The sequence below is a fragment of the Ranitomeya variabilis genome, chromosome 8, assembly GCF_051348905.1.
Source record: "Ranitomeya variabilis isolate aRanVar5 chromosome 8, aRanVar5.hap1, whole genome shotgun sequence".
In the NCBI taxonomy this organism is placed as follows: domain Eukaryota; kingdom Metazoa; phylum Chordata; class Amphibia; order Anura; family Dendrobatidae; genus Ranitomeya; species Ranitomeya variabilis.
Genome location: NC_135239.1, coordinates 3,003,349 through 3,027,881, shown reverse-complemented (window position 1 = coordinate 3,027,881; position 24,533 = coordinate 3,003,349). Strand labels below are relative to the sequence as shown.

The following is a 24,533-nucleotide window of genomic DNA, read 5'->3' as shown; positions in this document are numbered from 1 at the left end:
AGAGAAATGAGCTTAAATAGCGACACCCACTACTGATGGAACAGGTGAAACAGGAAAGAGGATGACAAGTCCAATTCCACAAGCGGCCACCGGGGGAGCCCAGAATCCAAATTCACAACAGTATTGACTGAAACCAATGTCCCCACTGCCATGAGATCTTCCCGGAGCTCCTTCCTTGTTGTCCTTGGGTTAGCCTTGACTCTTCGGACAAGCCTGGCCTCGGCACGGGAGGAAACTTTCAAAGGCTGTCCAGGCCGTGGAAGGCTAACAGTAGTTCCATAAGCCTTCCACTTCCGGATGATGCTCCCAACAGTGGAGACAGGTAGGCCCAACTCCTTGGAAAGGGTTTTGTACCCCTTGCCAGCCTTGTGACCCTCCACGATCTTGTCTCTGATGGCCTTGGAATGCTCCTTTGTCTTTCCCATGTTGACCATGTATGAGTGCTGTTCACAAGTTTGGGGAGGGTCTTAAATAGTCAGAAAAGGCTGGAAAAAGAGATAATTAATCCAAACATGTGAAGCTCATTGTTCTTTGTGCCTGAACTACTTCCTAATACTTTAGGGGAACCAAACAGAATTCTGGTGGGTTGAGGGGTTGAATAATAAATGACCCTCTGAAACAACTTTTCACAATTTTAAAAAAAAATAAACAAAGAAATAACATTCTTTTTTGCTGCAGTGCATTTCACACTTCCAGGCTGATCTACAGTCCAAATGTCACAATGCCACGTTAATTCCAAATGTGTAAACCTGCTAAATCTGCAGGGGGTTGAATACTACTTGTAGGCACTGTATATATATATATATATATATATATATATATATATATAATCATTGAGACACATATATACAGTACAGAGCAAAAGTTTGGACACACCTTCTCATTTACAGATGTTTCTGTATTTTCATGACTATGAGAATTGTACATTCACACTGAAGGCATCAAAACTATGAATTATCACATGTGGAATTATATACTTAACAAAAAAGTGTGAAACAACTGGAATTATGTCTTATATTCTAGGTTCTTCAAAGTAGCCACCTTTTGCTTTGATGACTGCTTTGCACACTCTTGGCATTCTCTTGATGAGCTTCAAGAGGTAGTCACCGGGAATGGTCTTCCAACAATCTTGAAGGAGTTCCCAGAGATGCTTAGCACTTGTTGGCCCTTTTGCCTTCACTCTGCGGTCCAGCTCACCCCAAACCATCTCGATTGGGTTCAGGTCTGGTGACTGTGGAGGCCAGGTCATCTGGCGTAGCACCCCATCACTCTCCTTCTTGGTCACATAGCCCTTACACAGCCTGGAGGTGTGTTTGGGGTCATTGTCCTGATGAAAAATAAATGATGGTCCAACTAAACGCAAACCGGATGGAATAGCATGCCGCTGCAAGATGCTGTGGGAGCCATGCTGGTTCAGTATGCCTTCAGTTTTGAATAAATCCCCAACAGTGTCACCAGCAAAGCCCCCCACACCATCACACCTCCTCCTCCATGCTTCACGGTGGGAACCAGGCATGTAGAGTCCATCCGTTCACCTTTTCTGCATCGCACAAAGGCACGGTGGTTGGAACCAAAGATTTCAAATTTGGACTCATCAGACCAAAGCACAGATTTCCACTTGTCTAATGTCCATTCCTTGTGTTCTTTAGCCCAAACAAGTCTCTTCTGCTTGTTGCCTGTCCTTAGCAGTGGTTTCCTAGCAGCTATTTTACCATGAAGACCTGCTGCACAAAGTCTCCTCTTAACAGTTGTTGTAGAGATGTGTCTGCCGCTAGACCTCTGTGTGGCATTGACCTGGTCTCTAATCTGAGCTGCTGTTAACCTGCGATTTCTGAGGCTGGTGACTCGGATAAACTTATCCTCAGAAGCAGAGGTGACTCTTGGTCTTCCTTTCCTGGGGCGGTCCTCATGTGAGCCAGTTTCTTTGTAGCGCTTGATGGTTTTTGCAACTACACTTGGGGACACTTTCAAAGTTTTCCCAATTTTTCGGACTGACTGACCTTCATTTCTTAAAGTAATGATTGTCACTCGTTTTTCTTTACTTAGCTGCTTTTTTCTTGCCATAAAACAAATTCTAACTGTCTATTCAGTAGGACTATCAGCTGTGTATCCACCAGACTTCTGCACAACACAACTGATGGTCCCAACCCCATTTATAAGGCAAGAAATCCCACTTATTAAACCTGACAGGGCACACCTGTGAAGTGAAAACAATTCCCGGTGACTACCTCTTGAAGCTCATCAAGAGAATGCCAAGAGTTTGCAAAGCAGTCATCAAAGCAAAAGGTGGCTACTTTGAAAAACCTGGACTATAAGACATAATTTCAGTTGTTTCACACTTTTTTGTTAAGTATATAATTCCACATGTGTTAATTCATAGTTTTGATGCCTTCAGTGTGAATGTACAATTTTCATAGTCATGAAAATACATAAAAATCTTTAAATGAGAAGGTGTGTCCAAACTTTTGGTCTGTACTGTATATATTTATATTTCATACAGCGCTAGATAGCAGAATAGCCGGTAATTGAATTGTCGGCTTTTCATTTCTCCTTCCCAAACCCGACATGATATGAGACATGATTACATACAGTAAACCATTTCATATCCCTTATTTTTTTACATATTCCTCACTAATAATGTTAGAAGTGTCTGTGTGCAAAATTTGGGAGCTCTAGGTGTTAAAATAAAGGGTTAAATCACGGAAAAGACAGGCGTGGGCTCCCACGCAATTTTCTCCACCAGAGTGGGAAAGCCAGTGACTGAGGGCAGATATTAGTATCCTAGAGAGGGTCCATGGTTATTGGCCCCCCCTGGCTAAAAACATCTGCCCCCAGCCACCCCAGAAAAGGCGCATCTGTAAGATGCGCCTATTCTGGCACTTGGCCCCTCTCTTCCCACTCCCGTGTAGCGGTGGGATATGGGGTAATAAAGGGTTAATATCACCTTGCTATTGTAAGGTGACATTAAGCCAGGTTAATAATGGAGAGGCGTCAATAATCCAATAATAGGAAAGGGTTAATAATACACACATTAGAAAAAAGTATTTTAGTGAAATAAAGACACAGGGTGTTGTAATAACTTTATTATACACTCAATCCAAGTGACAACCCTTCTGAAAAAAAGTTAAAATAAAAAAACAACAATATCCCATACCTCTCCGGCGTTACAGTCAAGTCCCACGATGTAAATCCATCTGAAGGGGTTAAACAATTTTACAACCAGGAGCCTGCTAATGCAACTGTTGCTCCTGACTGTAAAAACTGGGGAATGAATGGAATGCAGGGGAACATAGCTACCTAGACTTGCGGTGCTGCGCCCTCTGCGGGCATAACCTCATATGAACTCGAGTGTGAGAAAATATTCAGAAAAATTCCCACGCTAGAGTTCATATGAGGTTATACTGTACCAGCAGGGGGCGCAGCACCGCAAGTCTAGGTAGCTACGTTCCCCTGCATTAGCAGGCTCCTGGTTGTAAAATTATTGAACCCCTTCAGATGGATTTACATTGTGGGACATGAGTGTATGGCGGACAGGTATGGGATATTGTTTTTTTATTTTAACTTTTTTTCAGAAGACAAGGGTTGTAATTTGGATTGAGCGTATAATAAACTATTACAACACCATGTGTTTATTTATTTCATTAACCCCTTCAAGACGCAGCCCTTTTTCGTTTTTGCGTTTTTGTTTTTCACTCCCCTCCTTCCCAGAGCCATAACTTTTTTATTTTTCCATCAATATGGCCATGTGAGGGCTTATTTTTTGCAGGACAAGTTGTACTTTTTAATGACACCATTGGTTTTACCATGTCGTGTACTAGAAAACGGTAAAAAAATTCCAAGTTCGGTGAAATTGCAAAAAAAGTGCAATCTCATGCGTGTTTTTTGTTTGGCTTTTTTGCTAGGTTCACTAAATGCTAAAACTGAGCTGCCATTGTGATTCTCTAGGTCATTACGAGTTCATAGACACCAAATATTTCTAGGTTATTTTTTATCTAAGTGGTGAAAAAAATTCAAAACTTTGCTAAAAAAAAAAAAAAAATCCGCCATTTTCTGATACCCGTAGCGTCTCCATTGTTCGTGATCTGGGGTCTGGTGAGGGCTTATTTTTTGCGTGCCGAGCTGACATTTTTAATTATATCACTTTTGTGCAGATACGTTCTTTTGATCGCCCGTTATTGCATTTTAATGCAATGTCGCGGCGACCAAAAAAACGAAATTCTGGCGTTTCAAATTTTTATCTCGCTATGCCATTTAGCGATCAGGTTAATGCTTCTTTTAATTGATAGATCTGGCGATTCTGAACGCGGCGATACCAAATATGTGTAAGTATGATTTTTTAATTGTTTTATTTTGGATGGGGCGAAAGGGGGGTGATTTAAACTTTTATATTTTTTTTATTTTTTTCATATTTTTTAAAACATTTTTTTAACTTGTGCCATGCTCCAATAGCCTCCATGGGAGGCTAGAGGCTGGCATAGCCTGATTGGCTCTGCTACATAGGGTGGCGGTCACAGCAAGCTGGCATCAACAACCATAGAGGTCTCAAGGAGACCTCTGGTTACTATGCCGACGCATCGCTGAACCCCGATCATGTGATGGGGGTCGTCGATGCGCGCATTTCTGGCTGCGTGGCCGGGAGCAGTAGTTAAATGCTGCTGTCAGCGGCATTTAACTGGTTAAGAGCGGCGGGTGAATCGCGATTCCACCTGCCGCTATTGCGCATACATGTCAGCTGTTCAAAACAGCTGACATGTTACGACTTTGATGTGGGTTCAGCGCCGGAGCCCACATCAAAGGGGGAGACACGACATACGCCGTACTAGTACAGGGCATGTCGTGAAGGGGTTAAAATACTTTATTCTTCACGTGTGTGTTTTTTTAACCCTTTACTACTATTGGATTAATAATGGATAGGCGTCTTATTGACGTCTCTCCATTATTAACCTGGCTTAATGTCACCTTACAATAGCAAGGTGACATTAACCCTTCATTACCCCATATCCCACCGCTACAGGGAGTGGGAAGAGAGTGGCCAAGTGCCAGAATAGGCGCATCTTCCAGATGTGCCTTTCCTGGGGTGGCTGGGGGCAGATGTTTGTAGCCAGGGGGTCCAATAACCATGGACCCTCTCTAGGCTATTAATATCTGCCCTCAGTCACTGGCTTTCCCACTCTGGCGGAGAAAATTGCGCAGGAGCCCACGCCAATTTTTTCCATGATTTAACCCTTTATTTTAACACCTAGAGCTCCCAAATTTCACACACAGACTACTAACATTACACTGGCCAACAGTGAAAATGTTTCTGAAATGAAAATAGCTGGTTTGTAATAATTTTAGCATCCTAAAAACGAATATGTTACTTAAAAATCATTATTAGCTCTTGTTGCTGAGATACAGGTCATTTAAGATTATTATGCAGGAAAATAGGGAAATTTTGAATTTTCAACAAATGTGTATTGGTAAACCTGATTACAGACCTGTTGAACCAATGTCAGCCATTTTATTCATTGTGTCTGCATAGTTTGTACTAATTGAAGTCTCTTTCTCTTGTTGCAGTAATTTTGTGGAGAGAATTTACACTTTGAAAATGCCTCGTAAATGTGCAAATATTGTTAACAATTTTTGTTACGTGTGTGGTTATGTGACATTTGCCAACCAAAGAAGACCAATTACTCCACTTGTGAAGACTGCTTACCATCATTACTTTGCTTATACGTGGCACTTAAATACGTGGCACTTATACGTGGCACTTAAATACGTGGCACTTATATACGTTGCATTTTGAGACCTATAATTTTTCCACATTTTGGTCCACAGAGTCATGTGAGGTCTTGTTTTTTGCGGGACGAGTTGACGTTTTTATTGGTAACATTTTCGGACACGTGACCATTTTTTATCACTTTTTATTCCGATTTTTGTGAGGCAGAATAACCAAAAACCAGCTATTCATGAATTTCTTTATACCGTTCTGCGTTTGGTAAAATTGATAAAGCAGTTTTATTCGTCGGGTCAGTACGATTACAGCGATACCTCATTTATATCATTTTTTAATGTTTTGGCGCTTTTATACGATAAAAACTATTTTATAGAAAAAATAATTATTTTGGCATCGCTTTATTCTGAGAACTATAACTTTTTTATTTTTTTGCTGATGATGCTGTATGGCGGCTCGTTTTTTGCGGGACAAGATGACGTTTTCAGCGGTACCATGGTTATTTATATCCATCTTTTTGATCGCGTGTTATTCCACTTTTTGTTCGGCGGTATGGTAATAAAGCGTTGTTTTTTGCCTCGTTTTTTTGTTTTTTTTCTTACGGTGTTTACTGAAGGGGTTAACTAGTGGGACAGTTTTATAGGTTGGGTCGTTACGGACGCGGCGATACTAAATATGTGTACTGTACTGTGCAATTTATACTCTTGTAATGAATTCTTATCGCTACCTACAGCACATACTTCCATGGCGTGTATCTAAAAAACGAGAGCTAATTAAACAATTCTGTGGGTATATTTGAGTTTCTCGACCCAAAATTAGTAATATTTGCCTATTTTCATCAAAGAAACATAAAAAAAGTTGTTTTTTGTTGGCCTGTGTTATTAGTGCGGAATATGTATAAATATAAGGGCTATGAAATGGTTTACTGTATGTAATCATGTCTCATGACACTTGGATATGTTTGTGAACCATTCCATTGTAGATTTTGCTTTATGTTTGGGATCATTGTCTTGTTGGAAGACAAATCTCCCTCCCAGTCTCAGGTCTTTTGCAGACTCCAACAGGTTTTCTTCAAGAATGGTCCTGTATTTGGCTCCATCCATCTTCCCATCAATTTTGACCATCTTCCCTGTCCCTGCTGAAGAAAAGCAGGCCCAAACCATGATGTTGGAACCCGAACAATGAGTACACTCGCTCATCACTAGTAAGCAGCCATATCCTCACACTCCTCGCCCCACTTTTTTCAGTACGGACACAAATGTAAGAGATCTCACCTTCATGAGAACGAAATTTTGTATCATCCAGTTTCTTTAAGGCATATTCCATGTCGTCCTTCTGAATAAACTCCACAGTCCCCATTCCACCCTAGTGTACATAGAATACATCCCCAGCTTGTCTCATGACCTTTCAGATCCTGCCACTCCCTGATGGGGAAGCCCTGGACGTGGACTCTGTATTTAGTTAGCTGGGACAGGGGTCTTTTTATCCTGCAGGGTCCTCCATATCGTCCTCCCGATCCACGGTTGAACCTGGGAAACTCCACACATACCCGATGAGAACCGAACTTGTATCCATTGCGCTCAACCCCAGAGCGCTGATCCCCATGGGGGATGGTCACTTGGTGGCTTTGTAAATAATGTTCTAGGGGGACAGTATTTGGGCTGACCAGGGTGATGGTGGATCCAGTGTCCCGAAGTCCCTGGGCCTGTTCCCTGATGTCATTTACCTTCCCCAGGTCACATTCCTTCATGGTAACAGTCATTACATTTTGTGCATTACTCCCCACTGGCTAGAGAGTAGTCGGCATGTTGAGATTGCTCTGTTCTCTCTCTCGGCTGATGCAGTGTGAACCGATCCTTGGCTTTGGGTTATGAGTCATAACCTAGGAGCAGGGTTGGTGTGTCACTGGGCTAATGTCATAACTTATGACATTAGCCCAGTGACACACCAACCCTGCTCCTAGGTGGTTTGTCAGCAACACATCTACTGGTAGGTTTCGCACTACTCCTACATCCACCATTCCATATGGAGTCGGGCCCTCCGAATGTTCAGAGATTCTCCTCCAGCTACGTTGACTAACATCCATCTGCCGAGAACAATACACTGGTCCAGTACTAGATTTTCTTTGATCAATGCAACAGAGGCTCCTGAGCCACAGAGCCCTGCAGCCTCCACACCCTCTACCCAGACTGGCTGCAGATGCTGGTTCATGGTCGCTGAGGTGTCCCATCTAGTCCGGGACCCTTGTCGTCCTTGTACCACATATGCCTCTTCCAGGTTGGGGTAGTGGGATCCTCTGTCCTTCTGCAATCCAGCCCCATTGTAGCATAGTATTCAATGGTTGGGGATGTTGATGATGCGGGCTAGAAAGTTCCCGGCATTCCCTGGCAAAGTGTCCCATGCGTCCACAGTTATGGCAGTTTAACCCTACTCGCCCTGACGTGGGCTGCATTGGGGGGCTTGGGAAACCTCCCCCTCTTTGTGAAGTCTTAAATCCTCCGCTGTTCCTCCTCTTTCCAGTCCATGGGTCTCGCTGGCCTCCATGTAAGCTTCTGTTCGTGACTCGCTGGAGCTGTACTAGCACGTAGCCTGGGTCGATTAGCAGACCAATCAACAGCCAATCTTGCAGCCTCATCCAGGCTGAGTGGTTTTCTATCTGCCACCCATTCTTTTAGGTCACCTGGGAGCTTGGACATATTGTTCCAGCATGAAGATATCCAAGACATGTTCTGCTTCCTGAGCTCCAGTCCTTCTATCCACCGAGTGCATGCCATATGTAGTGTGTTAGCAAACTCCCGGTGTGTGTGTGTGCACTGGGCTTGTCAGTCTCCTGAAACTTCAGGCGTGACGGCATACCTCGCTAGTAATACGCTGTGAATGGTAAAGTAACATCTCTGATCCACAGAAGACAAGTTATTAAAAGCTCTTGCTTTTCCAGTTAAGCCAACGCTCAAAAATCTAGGCCAGTCACTGACTGACATCTCATGTGAAGGAAGGACCAGGGGGTGCTAGTGTGATAGTCATGGCCGACAGTAATCCTTGTATGACTCCCAGGTCCCTTCCCCAGAAACGTTCACAATTCTTCGCTGCGTTACCTCTGTACTAGCTTTCTGCATCATCTGGACTTGCCCGGTACGGGGATGGTTTCCTCACAGACGGCTCCGGAATAAAAGAGACACACTCTGGGTTAACTTCAATTATACCTTCTTTACTTAACACAGCTTGATCAATTACAGGCACTTCCGGTAACGCATACAACACATCCATCTCTGTCCTTTCCTTCTTTGCATTCAGCCCCAGGTCAGACCACTTCTCTTGGTCCCACAGAGTCGATTCCGTCTGGAATTCTTGCCTCACATGGGGGAGTCCTATACTGTTTCGCCCCAGTTCTAAGTACTGCCGCCCAGGCAAAGATCTGCCACATCTCGTGTGTAGTGACTGCGCTGACCTGACATCTTGCTCTATAGGGACAGATTTCCTTCAGCTGCATCCGCAGCACTTCTGTTCCCTATTCCTCCTAGAAGAATCCTTTCTTTTCTAACTGTTCTATGCTGGGCCCCCTTCTTAAACGTTGTGGGACACAGCAGCTTCTGGCTGGACAGCCCCGTAGGGCCTGACTGACTCCAACTAATTAAAAGCAGGAAGCTGCACTGTACTTATGCACTGTGCCCCTCCTACTCTAACTACATACTACAGTGCCCCCTCTACTACGCCCCTGACACTAAACTGGGCCTGGGGACAAACTTCCCTAACAACTGTGTAGAAATGACATACACATTGTGCATGGAGTAATACACAGGCGGTGTAGCAGTACTCTGGTACACGGTGGTAATACACTTTATGTGTAGCAGTACCACAGGCCACCGAGGCCATATTCACATGGACCTTGTGATGGGTCCCGACCTCGCTTGTGAGGCCGTAGCCACGTCCTGTTTCCGCATAGGTGAGCTGGCCATAAGTGCGGCGACCAGACATAGCGCCACCTCCTGGCTGAAGCAATTTAGCCCACACTTGTCTCTTTTCTTTTTCTCCTCCATAACCCCATGCTGCTACCAGATGGGGATGCCGCTGCCAGAGGGGGGGGCTGCTACCAGATGGGGGTGCTGCTGCCAGAGGGGGGTGCTGCTACCAGATGGGGATGCCGCTGCCAGAGGGGATGCTGCTGCCAGAGGGGGGTGCTGCTGCCAGAGGGGGGTGCCGCTGCCAGAGGGGATGCTGCTGCCAGAGGGGATGCCGCTGCCAGAGGGGGGTGCTGCTGCCAGAGGGGGGTGCTGCAGCCAGAGGGGATGCTGCTGCCAGAGTGGATGCTGCTGCCAGAGGGGGGTGCTGCTGCAAGAGGGGGGTGCTGCTGCCAGAGGGGGGTGCTGCTGCCAGAGGGGGGTGCCGCTGCCAGAGGGGATGCTGCTGCCAGAGGGGATGCCGCTGCCAGAGGGGGCTGCTGCTGCCAGAGGGGGGTGCTGCAGCCAGAGGGGATGCTTCTGCCAGAGGGGATGCCGCTGCCAGAGGGGATGCTGCTGCCAGAGGGGGGTGCTGCTGCCAGAGGGGGGTGCCGCTGCCAGAGGGGATGCTGCTGCCAGAGGGGATGCCGCTGCCAGAGGGGGGTGCTGCTGTCAGAGGGGGGTGCTGCTGCCAGAGTGGGGTGCTGCTGCCAGAGTGGATGCTGCTGCCAGAGGGGGGTGCTGCTGCCAGAGGGGGGTGCTGCTGCCAGAGGGGGGTGCTGCTGCCAGAGGGGGGTGCCGCTGCCAGAGGGGGGTGCTGCTGCCAGAGGGGGGTGCTGCTGCCAGAGGAGGGTGCCGCTTCCAGAGGGGATGCTGCTGCCAGAGGGGATGCCGCTGCCAGAGGGGGGTGCTGCTGCCAGAGGGGGGTGCTGCTGCCAGAGGGGATGCTGCTGCCGAGGGGGGTGCTGCTGCCAGAGGGGGGTGCTGTTGCCAGAGGGGGGTGCTGCTGCCAGAGGGGATGCTGCTGCCGAGGGGGGTGCTGCTGCCAGAGGGGGTGCTGTTGCCAGAGGGGGGTGCTGTTGCCAGAGGGGATGCTGTGTTATGACCCCAATGGCAGAGGGTCTCAGGAATAATGCTAAGTCTGTAAATACAGAAAACCAGCTCATAGGGCAGTGGTAACTGATCTGACCATATAACTAATCCTAGCACCACAAATACCAGCAGCCGGGGAACGTTCCTACGTTGATCCTAGACGTCTCGCGCCAGCCGGAGAGCTAACTACCCCTAGAAGGGAAAAGAAAGACCTTTCTTGCCTCCAGAGGAAATACCCCGAAAGTTGGACAGAAGCCCCCCACAAATAATAACGGTGAGGTAAGAGGAAAAGACAAACATAAGAATGAGCTAGGTATTTAGCAAAGAGAGGCCCACTAGCTAATAGCAGAATATAGTAAGATGACTTATATGGTCAGCAAAAACCCTATCAAAATATCCACGCTGGAAATTCAAGAACCCCCGAACCGTCTAACGGCCCGGGGGGAGAACACCAGCCCCCTAGAGCTTCCAGCAAGGTCAGGAATCACATTTAGTACAAGCTGGACAAAAATGAGAGCAAACAGATAACCCAAAAAACAAAGAAGCAAGACTTAGCTTAATTTTGCATGAACCAGGACCAGCAAACAGAAGCAAACAGAATGCGTCTGATAACACCGATGCCAGGCACTGGACTAAGGTTCCAGGAGGTTTATATAGCAACACCCCTGAAGTAACGACCCAGCTGGGTGCAAACTGAGGGAAGGAAATCCCAGAGTCATATCACAAGTAACCACAAGAGGGAGCCAAAAAAGTCTAATTCACAACAATGCTGCTGCCAGAGGGGATGCTTCTGCCAGATGGGGATGCTGCTGCCAGAGGGGATGCTGCTACCAGATGGGGATGCCGCTGCCAGAGGGGATGCCGTTGCCAGAGGGGGTGCTGCTGCCAGAGGGGGTGCTGCTGCCAGAGGGGGTGCTGCTGCCAGAGGGGATGCTGCTGCCAGAGGGGGTGCTGCTGCCAGAGGGGATGCCGCTGCCAGAGGGGATGCTGCTACCAGATGGGGATGCCGCTGCCAGAGGGGATGCCGCTGCCAGAGGGGGTGCTGCTGCCAGAGGGGGTGCTGCTGCCAGAGGGGATGCTGCTACCAGATGGGGATGCTGCTGCCAGAGGGGATGCTGCTACCAGATGGGGATGCCGCTGCCAGAGGGGATGCCGCTGCCAGAGGGGGTGCTGCTGCCAGAGGGGGTGCTGCTGCCAGAGGGGGTGCTGCTGCCAGAGGGGATGCTGCTGCCAGAGGGGGTGCTGCTGCCAGAGGGGATGCTGCTACCAGATGGGGATGCTGCTGTCAGAGGGGGTGCCACTGTCAGAGGGGATGCTGATCCAGAGGGGGTCACCTCTGCCAGAGGGGGATGCCGCTGCCAGAGGAGATGACGCTGCCATAGGGGGATGCCGCTGCCAAAGGGGATGTCGCTGCCAGAGTGGGGCGCCGCTGCTGCAGAGGGGTGACGCTGCTGGATGGGGTGCCTTGGATCGGGCCTCATTAGATGCTTAGAGTTGCATCTTTCATGATAGTATTGTTAGATGGGGCGGTTCCAAGGATGATGGTCCATGTCAGGGGCAGCGCTCTGTAGACCCTATACTTTGTGCGAGTGTCACAATCCGCGGCCCACATATTGCTCACTGTCACACGATCGGTGCAATAACTTCTCATTTTTGTGTTGCAGTAAAATAGGCCTCATTTCAAGCTGCCCCGGACAGAAGTCAGGTGAGTGTCAGTATGTTCAGCTATTTGCCCCGAGGAAGGGAGAAAGAGCAGCGCCTGCACATAGTGACCTCATGTCAGCTACAGCTCTAGTGTGACAGACACTGATGATAACAGTCAGGCTTCTTCACTTGCCACTAGACGAAGCGTACTGCACATAGATATATATGCAAACAGCTCCCCCTAGTGAAGGCTGCAGACAGGATATTATCATGTATCTCTGTATACAGGGAGCTCCCCCTAGTGGTGACTGCAGACAGGATCTTATCATGTATCTCTGTACACAGGGAGCTCCCCCTAGTGGTGGCTGCAGACAGAATCTTATCATGTATCTCTGTATACAGGGAGCTCCCCCTAGTGGTGACTGCAGACAGGATCTTATCATGTATCTCTGTATACAGGGAGCTCCCCCTAGTGGTGACTGCAGGCAGGGTCTTATCATGTATCTCTGTATACAGGGAGCTCCCCCTAGTGGTGGCTGCAGACAGGATCTTATCATGTATCTCTGTATACAGGGAGCTCCCCCTAGTGGTGGCTGCAGACAGGATCTTATCATGTATCTCTGTATACAGGGAGCTCCCCCTAGTGGTGGCTGCAGACAGGATCTTATCATGTATCTCTGTATACAGGGAGCTCCCCCTAGTGGTGACTGCAGACAGGATCTTATCATGTATCTCTGTATACAGGGAGCTCCCCCTAGTGGTGGCTGCAGACAGAATCTTATCATGTATCTCTGTATACAGGGAGCTCCCCCTAGTGGTGACTGCAGACAGGATCTTATCATGTATCTCTGTATACAGGGAGCTCCCCCTAGTGGTGACTGCAGGCAGGGTCTTATCATGTATCTCTGTATACAGGGAGCTCCCCCTAGTGGTGGCTGCAGACAGGATCTTATCATGTATCTCTGTATACAGGGAGCTCCCCCTAGTGGTGGCTGCAGACAGGATCTTATCATGTATCTCTGTATACAGGGAGCTCCCCCTAGTGGTGGCTGCAGACAGGATCTTATCATGTATCTCTGTATACAGGGAGCTCCCCCTAGTGGTGACTGCAGACAGGATCTTAGCATGTATCTCTGTATACAGGGAGCTCCCCCTAGTGGTGACTGCAGACAGGCTCTTGTCATGTATCTCTATATACAGGGAGCTCCCCCTAGTGGTGGCTGCAGACAGGATCTTATCATGTATCTCTGTATACAGGGAGCTCCCCCTAGTGGTGGCTGCAGACAGGATCTTATCATGTATCTCTGTATACAGGAAGCTCCCCCTAGTGGTGGCTGTAGACAGGATCTTATCATGTATCTCTGTATACAGGGAGCTCCCCCTAGTGGTGGCTGCAGACAGGATCTTATCATGTATCTCTGTATACAGGGAGCTCCCCCTAGTGGTGGCTGTAGACAGGATCTTATCATGTATCTCTGTATACAGGGAGCTCCCCCTAGTGGTGACTGCAGACAGGATCTTATCATGTATCTCTGTATACAGGGAGCTCCCCCTAGTGGTGGCTGCAGACAGAATCTTATCATGTATCTCTGTATACAGGGAGCTCCCCCTAGTGGTGGCTGCAGACAGGATCTTATCATGTATCTCTGTATACAGGGAGCTCCCCCTAGTGGTGGCTGTAGACAGGATCTTATCATGTATCTCTGTATACAGGGAGCTCCCCCTAGTGGTGACTGCAGACAGGATCTTATCATGTATCTCTGTATACAGGGAGCTCCCCCTAGTGGTGGCTGCAGACAGGATCTTATCATGTATCTCTGTATACAGGGAGCTCCCCCTAGTGGTGGCTGCAGACAGGATCTTATCATGTATATCTGTATACAGGGAGCTCCCACTAGTGGTGGCTGCAGACAGGATCTTATCATGTATCTCTGTATACAGGGAGCTCCCCCTAGTGGTGGCTGCAGACAGGATCTTATCATGTATTTCTGTATACAGGGAGCTCCCCTTAGTGGTGGCTGCAGTCAGGATCTTATCATGTATCTCTGTATACAGGGAGCTCCCCCTAGTGGTGGCTGCAGACAGGATCTTATCATGTATCTCTGTATACAGGGAGCTCCCTCTACTGGTGACTGCAGACAGGATCATGTATCTCTGTATACAGGGAGCTCCCCCTAGTGGTGACTGCAGACAGGATCTTATCATGTATCTCTGTACACAAGGAGCTCCCCCTAGTGGTGGCTGCAGATAGAATCTTACCATGTGTCTATGTATACAGGGAGCTCCCCCTAGTGGTGACTGCAAACAGGATCTTATCATGTATCTCTGTATACAGGGAGCTCCCCCTAGTGGTGGCTGCAGACAAGATCTTATCATGTATCTCTGTATACAGGGAGCTCCCCCTAGTGGTGGCTGCAGACAGGATCTTATCATGTATCTCTGTATACAGGGAGCTCCCCCTAGTGGTGGCTGCAGACAGGATCTTATCATGTATCTCTGTACACAAGGAGCTCCCCCTAGTGGTGGCTGCAGATAGAATGTTACCATGTGTCTATGTATACAGGGAGCTCCCCCTAGTGGTGACTGCAGACAGGATCTTATCATGTATCTCTGTATACAGGGAGCTCCCCCTAGTGGTGGCTGCAGACAGGATCTTATCATGTATCTCTGTATTCAGGGAGCTCCCCCTAGTGGTGGCTGCAGACAGGATCTTATCATGTATCTCTGTATACAGGGAGCTCCCCCTAGTGGTGGCTGCAGATAGAATCTTACCACGTGTCTATGTATACCGGGAGCTCCCCCTAGTGGTGGCTGCAGACAGGGTCTTATCAGGTATCTCTGTATACAGGGAGCTTCCCCTAGTGGTGACTGCAGACAGGATCTTATCATGTATCTCTATACAGGGAGCTCCCCCTAGTGGTGACTGCAGACAGGATCTTATCATGTATCTCTGTATACAAGGAGTTCCCCTAGTGGTGGCTGCAGACAGGATCTTATCATGTATCTCTGTATACAGGGAGCTCCCCCTATTGGTGACTGCAGACAGAATCTTACCATGTGTCTATGTATACAGGGAGCTCCCCCTAGTGGTGGCTGCAGACAGGATCTTATCATGTATCTCTGTATACAGGGAGCTCCCCCTAGTGGTGGCTGCAGACAGGATCTTATCATGTATCTCTGTATACAGGGAGCTCCCCCTAGTGGTGGCTGCAGACAGATCTTATCATGTATCTCTGTATACAGGGAGCTCCCCCTAGTGGTGGCTGCAGACAGGATCTTATCATGCATCTCTGAATACAGGGAGCTCCCCCCAGTGGTGGCTGCAGACAGGATCTTATCATGTATCTCTGTATACAGGGAGCTCCCCCTAGTGGTGACTGCAGACAGGGTCTTATCATGTATCTATACAGGGAGCTCTGTTATGATCCTTAGTGGCTGAGGATCACAGAACTGACTAGCTAAGTTACTGAACATAGAACGAGCTCTAGGGAGGTGGTAACTGGACTGACCGCAATTCTGATCCTAACCGAACACACTAAAGGTAGCCGGTGAACGTGCCTGAATGCCTAGACGTCTCGACGCAGCCTGAGAAACTAGCTACCCTTAGAGAGAAAGAAAGTAAGACCTCACTTGCCTCAGAGAAATACCCCCAAAGATATAGAAAGCCCCCAACAAATAATAACGGTGAGGTAAGGGGAAAATACAAACGTAGAAATTAAACAGATTCAGCAAATGAGGCCCGCTAATACTAGATAGCAGAAGACAGATAGGAAACTGTGCGGTCAGTAGAAAACCCTATACAAAATATCCACGCTGAGAATTCAAGAACCCCCACACCAACTAACGGTGTGAGGGAAGAAACTCAGCCCCCTAGAGCTACCAGCAAGCGAGGAAATCACATATTAGCAAGCTGGACAAGAACAGATAATAAACCAAGAAACATATTGAACACTGATGATCAAAAAATGAACAAACAGAAACTTAGCTTCTCTTGGAGAGACTGATAATGCAGGTAGTCAGGAGAGATCAAAATAACACTGAATACATTGACAGCAGGCAACAACTGATAGTCCAGGTGAGCTAAATAGGAAACCAACCAGCAGATAACGAGACAGCTGATCCCTGCCACAGACCTGCAGAATGACAAAAAGAGCCACCAGAGGGAGCCCAAAGATAGCACTCACACAGTACCACTCGTGACCACAAGAGGGAGCCCAAAAACAGAGTTCACAACAGTACCCCCCCCCCTTGAGGAGGGGTCACCGAACCCTCATCAAAACCCCCAGGGCGATCAGGATGAGCAACATGGAAGGCATCAACCAAATCGGCCACATGAACATCAGAGGCGACAACCCAGGAATTATCCTCCTGACCATAGCCCTTCCACTTAACCAAATACTGAAGCCTCCGTCTAGAAATACGAGAATCCAAGATCTTCTCCACCACGTACTCCAATTCGCCCTCAACCAGCAGCGGAGCAGGGGGCTCAACAGAAGGAACCACAGGCACCACATACCTCCGCAACAAAGACCTATGGAACACATTATGAATGGCAAACGACGCTGGGAGGTCCAAACGAAATGACACAGGGTTAAGGATTTCCAAAATCTTATAAGGACCGATGAAGCGAGGCTTGAATTTAGGAGAGGAGACCTTCATAGGAACATACCGAGAAGACAGCCATACCAAATCCCCAACACGAAGTCGGGGACCCACACCGCGACGGCAGTTGGCAAAGCGCTGAGCCTTCTCCTGTGACAACTTCAAATTGTCCACCACATGGTTCCAAATCTACTGCAACCTATCCACCACAGAATCCACCCCAGGACAGTCAGATGGCTCCACCTGACCCGAGGAAAAACAAGGATGAAAGCCAGAATTACCAAAAAAAGGCGAAACCAAAGTAGCAGAACTAGCCCGATTATTAAGGGCAAACTCGGCCAATGGTAAAAAAGTAACCCAATCATCCTGATCAGCAGAAACAAAACATCTTAAATAAGTTTCCAAGGTCTGATTAGTTCGCTCGGTTTGGCCATTCGTCTGAGGATGGAAGGCAGATGAAAAAGACAAATCAATGCCCATTTTAGCACAAAAGATCCGCCAAAATCTGGACACAAACTGGGATCCTCTGTCAGACACACTATTTTCAGGGATGCCGTGCAAGCGAACCACATTCTGAAAAAATAGAGAAACCAAATCGGAGGAGGAAGGCAACTTAGGCAAGGGCACCAAATGGACCATTTTAGAAAAATGATCACACACCACCCAGATGACAGACATTCTCTGAGAGACTGGAAGATCCGAAATAAAATCCATGGAAATGTGCGTCCAAGGCCTCTTCGGGACAGGCAAAGGCAAAAGCAAACCGCTGGCACGAGAACAGCAAGGCTTAGCCCGAGCAAAAATACCACAGGACTGCACAAAGGAACGCACATCCCGTGACAAGGAAGGCCACCAGAAGGATCTAGCCACCAAATCTCTGGTACCAAAAATCCCAGGATGACCTGCCAACACCGAAGAATGAACCTCGGAAATAACTCTGCTGGTCCATCTATCTGGGACAAACAGTCTCTCTGGTGGGCAACGGTCAGGTCTATCCGCCTGAAATTCCTGCAGCACTCGTCGCAAATCTGGGGAAATGGCAGACAAAATCACTCCCTCTCTGAGGATACCAGCCGGCTCTGAAACTCCCGGAGAGTCAGGCACAAAACTCCTAGAAAGAGCATCAGCCTTCACATTCTTCGAACCAGGCAGGTACGAGACCACGAAATCGAAACGGGAGAAAAACAACGACCAACGAGCCTGTCTAGGATTCAGCCGCTTAGCAGACTCGAGATAAATCAGATTTTTGTGATCAGTCAAGACCACCACACGATGCTTAGCTCCCTCGAGCCAATGTCGCCACTCCTCAAATGCCCACTTCATAGCCAACAACTCCCGATTACCAACATCATAATTCCGCTCGGCAGGCGAAAACTTTCTTGAAAAGAAAGCACAAGGCTTCCTCACAGAGCAATCAGAGCTTCTCTGTGACAAAACAGCCCCTGCTCCAATCTCAGAAGCATCAACCTCGACCTGAAAAGGAAGAGAGATATCAGGCTGACATAAAACTGGAGCCGAAGAAAACCGGCGCTTCAGCTCCTGAAAGGCTTCCACGGCCGCAGGAGACCAATTAGTCACATCAGAACCCTTCTTGGTCAAATCTGTCAAGGGTTTAACCACGCCAGAAAAATTAGCAATGAAGCGACGGTAAAAATTAGCAAAACCCAAGAACTTCTGAAGACTCTTAACAGATGTAGGCCGAGTCCAGTCATGAATAGCCTGGACCTTGACTGGGTCCAACTCAATAGTAGAAGGAGAAAAAATAAAACCCAAAAAGGAAACCTTCTGTACTCCGAAGAGACATTTTGAGCTCTTCACAAATAAGGCATTAGCACGCAGGACCTGAAATACCATCCTGACCTGCTTCACATGGGACTCCCAATCCTCAGAAAAGACCAAAATGTCATCCAGATACACAATCATAAATTTATCCAGATATTCTCGGAAGATGTCATGCATGAAGGACTGAAACACAGAAGGAGCATTAGAGAGTCCAAAAGGCATCACCAAGTACTCAAAATGGCCTTCGGGCGTATTAAATGCTGTTTTCCATTCATCTCCCTGCTTAATACACACAAGGTTATACGCACCACGAAGATCTATCTTGGTGAACCAACTGGACCCCTTAATCCGAGCAAACAGATCAGACAATAATGGCAAAGGATACTGAAATTTGACCGTGATTTTATTTAGAAGACGATAATCTATACAAGGTCTCAGAGAACCATCCTTCTTGGCCACAAAAAAGAATCCTGCACCAAGAGGGGATGAGGACGGCCGAATATGTCCCTTCTCCAAAGACTCCTTTATATAACTCCGCATAGCGGCATGTTCTGGTACAGACAAATTAAAAAGTCGTCCCTTAGGGAACTTACTACCAGGAATCAAATTTATAGCACAATCACAATCCCTATGAGGAGGTAAGGCACCGGATCTGGGCTCATCAAATACATCCTGGTAGTCCGACAAAAACTCAGGGACCTCAGAAGGAGTGGAAGAAGCAATTGACACCAAAGGAGCATCGCCATGAATCCCCTGGCAACCCCAACTTGACACAGACATAGTTTTCCAATCCAGAACTGGATTATGGGCCTGCAGCCATGGCAGACCCAAAACGACAACATCATGCAAATTATGCAGCACAAGAAAGCGAATCACCTCCTGACGTACAGGAGTCATGCACATGGTCACTTGAGTCCAATACTGAGGCTTAGGCTTATTCTCAGCCAATGGTGTAGCATCAATTCCCCTCAGTGGAATAGGGAATTTTAAAGGCTCCAGGACCAAACCACAGCGCCTGGCAAACGACAAATCCATCAGATTCAGGGCAGCACCTGAATCCACAAAAGCCATAACCGAGTAGGATGACAAAGAACAAATTAAAGTAACAGACAAAATGAATTTAGGCTGTATAGTACCAACGGTGACAGGTTTAGCGATTTTTTTTAAGTGCTTAGAGCATGCTGAGATAACATGAGTAGAATCACCACAGTAAAAGCACAACCCATTTTGACGTCTATGACTTTGCCGCTCAATTCTGGTCAGAATTCTGTCACATTGCATAGACTCAGGTCTCTGTTCAGAAAACACCACCAGATGGTGCGCAGATTTGCGCTCCCGCAAACGCCGATCAATCTGAATGGCCAAAGCCATTGAGTCATTCAGACTAACAGGCGTGGGGAACCCCACCATAACATTCTTAATGGCTTCAGAAAGACCTCTGAAATTTGCATCCAGGGCACACTCATTCCATTGAGTAAGCACCGACCATTTCCTAAATTTTTGACAATACACCTCTGCTTCATCCTGTCCCTGACAGAGGGCCAGCAAAGCCTTTTCTGCCTGGTTCTCAAGATTCGGGTCCTCATAAAGCAGTCCAAGCGCCAGAAAAAACGCATCCACATTCAGCAATGCAGGATCTCCTGGCGCCAGGGAGAAAGCCCAATCTTGAGGGTCGCCACGTAACAAGGAGATAACAATTTTTACTTGCTGAGCGGAATCACTAGAGGAACGAGGTCTCAAGGAAAGAAATAATTTACAATTATTCTTAAAATTCAGAAACCTAGATCTATCTCCAGAAAACAACTCAGGAATAGGTATTTTTGGCTCTGACATAGGACTGTGAACAACAAAATCCTGAATGCTTTGCACCCTTGCAGCAAGATGATCCACACTAGAAGTCAGACTCTGAATATCCATGTCTGCAGCTGAACTCAAAGCCACCCAGAGATTAAGGGGATGAGAGAAGCTGGACAGACTGCAGCAAAGGGAGAAAAAAAAAAATTGCACTCAGGACTTCTCTTATCCCACTTCTGCGATGCATTAAACACTTTTTGGCCTGCTGTACTGTTATGATCCTTAGTGGCTGAGGATCACAGAACTGACGAGCTAAGTAACTGAACATACAACGAGCTCTAGGGAGGTGGTAACTGGACTGACCGCAACCTGATCTTAACCAAAAACACTAAAAGTAGCCGGTGAACGTGCCTGAATTCCTAGACGTCTCGACGCAGCCTGAGAAACTAGCTACCCCTATAGAGAAAGTAAGACCTCACTTGCCTCAGAGAAATGACCCCAAAGATATAGGAAGCCCCCAACAAATAATAACGGTGAGGTAAGGGGAAAATACAAACGTAGAAATGAAACAGATGCAGCAAATGAAGCCCGCTAATACTAGATAGCAGAAGACAGATAGGAAACTGTGCGGTCAGTAGAAAACCCTATACAAAATATCCACGCTGAGAATTCAAGAACCCCCACACCAACTAACGGAGTGAGGGAAGAAACTCAGCCCCTAGAGCTACCAGCAAGCGAGGAAATCACATATTAGCAAGCTGGACAAGAACAGATAATAAACCAAGAAACATATTGAACACTGATGATCAAAAAATGAACAAACAGAAACTTAGCTTCTCTTGGAGAGACTAATCACGCAGGTAGTCAGGAGAGATCAAAATAACACTGAATACATTGACAGCAGGCAACAACTGAAAGTCCAGGTGAGCTAAATAGGAAACCAACCAGCAGATAACGAGACAGCTGATCCCTGCCACAGACCTGCAGAATGACAAAAAGAGCCACCAGAGGGAGCCCAAAGATAGCACTCACACAGTACCACTCGTGACCACAAGAGGGAGCCCAAAAACAGAGTTCACAACAGAGCTCCACCTAGTGGTGGCTGCAGACAGGATCTTATCATGTATCTCTGTATTCAGGGAGCTCCCCCTAGTGGTGGCTACAGACAGATCTTATCATGTATCTCTGTATACAGGGAGCTCCCCCTAGTGGTGGCTGCAGACAGGATCTTATCATGCATCTCTGAATACAGGGAGCTCCCCCTAGTGATGGCTGCAGACAGGATCTTATCTTGTATCTCTCTATACAGGGAGCTCCTCCTAGTGGTGACTGCAGACAGAATCAGATCATGTATCTCTGTATACAGGGAGCTCCCCCTAGTGGTGGCTGCAGACAGGATCTTATCATGTACAGTATCTGTATACAGGGAGCTCCCCCTAGTGGTGGCTGCAGACAGGATCTTATCATGTATCTCTGTATACAGGGAGCTCCCCCTATTGGTAGCTGCAGACAGGATCTTATCATGTATCTCTGTATACAGGGAGCTCCCTCTAGTGGTGGCTGCAGACAGGATCTTATCATGTATCTCTGTATACAGGGAGCACCCCCTAGTGGCTGCAGACAGGATCTTATCATGTATCTCTGTATACAGGGAGCTCCCCCTAGTGGTGGCTGCAGACAGGATCTTATCATGTATGTCTGTATGCAGGGAGCTCCCTCTAGTGGTGGCTGCAGACAGGATCTTATCATGTATCTCTGTATACAGGGAGCTCCCCCTAGTGGTGGCTGCAGACAGATCTTATCATGTATCTCTGTATACAGGGAGCTCCCCCTAGTGGTGGCTGCAGACAGGATCTTATCATGTATCTCTGTATACAGGGAGCTCCCCCTAGTGGTGGCTGCAGACAGGATCTTATCATGCATCTCTGAATACAGGGAGCTCCCCCTAGTGGTGGCTGCAGACAGGATCTTATCATGCATCTCTGAATACAGGGAGCTCCCCCTAGTGGTGACTGCAGACAGACCTTATCATGTATCTCTGTATACAGGGAGCTCCCCCTAGTGGTGGCTGCAGACAGGATCTTATCACGTATCTCTGTATACAGGGAGCTCCCACTAGTGGTGACTGCAGATAGGATCTTATCACGTATCTTTGTATACAGGGAGCTCCCCTGTTATGATCCCAGTGGTAGAGGATCTCTGGTATTCCGGCAAGGTCAACAAAAAAATAGGAACTGCTCTAGGGAGGTGGAAACTGGGCTAACCGCATACCTGATCCTAACACAACAACTAGAAGTAGCCGGTGAACGTGCCTACGTTTATTCTAGACGTCTCGAGCCAGCTGGAGAACTGACTACCCCTAGAGGGAAAATAAGACCTCACTTGCCTCCAGAGAAATTGAACCCCAAAGATATAGAAAGCCCCCAACAAATAATAACGGTGAGGCAAGAGGAAAACACAAACGTAGAGATGAACTAGATTCAGCAAAGTGAGGCCCACTAGTCTAGATAGGCAGAAAATAGAAAGTGAACTATGCGGTCAGCAGAAAACCCTGCAAAAACATCCACGCTGAATATTTCAAGAACCCCCACACCGACTGACGGTGCGGAGGGGGAATATCAGCACCCTAGAGCTTCCAGCGAGCCAGAAAATCACATATCAAGCAAGCTGGACAAAAACACTGAAAAATGCAAATGATCCAAAGTATTCAAAACGGACTTAGCTTTTCTTGCATGAGACAGACGGAAAGGAATCAGGAGGAAACCTTATAGGACTGGATACAACGATGCCAGGCAAGAGACTGAGTCCAGAGGAGACCTAAATAGGGAACACCCGCTGCTTAATGACCCAGCTGGAGCCCAGGCCTGCAACAAGACATGCCTAACACAGTACCGTTAGTGACCACCAGAGGGAGCCCAGAAACACAGTCCACAACAGTACCCCCCCCTTGAGGAGGGGTCACCGAACCCTCACCAAGACCCCCAGGGCGATCAGGATGAGCAGCGTGAAAGGCACGAACCAAATCAGTCGCATGAACATCAGAGGCGACAACCCAGGAATTATCCTCCTGACCATAGCCTTTCCACTTAACTAAATACTGAAGTCTCCGTCTAGAGATACGAGAATCCAAAATCTTCTCCACCACGTACTCCAACTCGCCCTCAACCAAAACCGGGGCAGGAGGCTCAACAGCAGGAACCATAGGCACCACGTACCGCCGCAACAAGGACCTATGGAACACATTATGAATAGCAAATGACGCTGGAAGGTCCAAGCGAAAAGACACCGGGTTAAGGATTTCCAAAATCTTATAAGGACCGATAAAGTGAGGCTTAAACTTAGGAGAGGAGACCTTCAAAGGAACATGCCGAGAAGACAACCAAACCAAATCCCCAACACGAAGTCGGGGACCCACACCGCGGCGGCGGTTGGCAAAACGCTGGGCCTTCTCCTGTGACAATTTCAAATTGTCCACCACATGGTTCCAAATCCGCTGCAACCTATCCACCACAGAATCAACCCCAGGACAGTCAGAAGGTTCAACCTGACCCGAGGAGAAACGAGGATGAAAACCAGAGTTGCAGAAAAAGGGTGAAATCAAAGTGGCAGAACTAGCCCGATTATTAAGGGCAAACTCGGCCAGTGGCAAAAAGGTAACCCAGTCGTCCTGATCAGCAGAAACAAAACATCTTAAATAAGTCTCCAACGTCTGATTAGTTCGCTCGGTCTGGCCATTAGTCTGAGGATGAAAAGCCGACGAAAAAGACAAATCAATACCCATCCTAGCACAAAAGGATCGCCAGAATCTGGACACAAACTGGGATCCTCTGTCAGACACAATATTCTCAGGGATGCCGTGCAAACGAACCACATTCTGAAAGAACAAAGGCACCAAATCAGAGGAGGAAGGCAACTTAGGCAAGGGCACCAAATGGACCATTTTAGAAAAACGATCGCACACCACCCAG

The 24,533-nt window shown here is 47.6% G+C and overlaps 1 protein-coding gene across 1 annotated transcript in view; it reads left to right on the top strand.

Moving 5' to 3' along the window:
* LOC143787589 (vitamin D3 hydroxylase-associated protein-like) overlaps positions 1-24,533 on the top strand; it is a 225,711-nt gene that overhangs the window by 129,407 nt on the left and 71,771 nt on the right. The window contains exon 6 of the mRNA XM_077276477.1: positions 12,408-12,448. Coding sequence (XP_077132592.1) covers positions 12,408-12,448 — 41 coding nt within the window. The remainder of the gene's footprint in view (positions 1-12,407; positions 12,449-24,533) is intronic.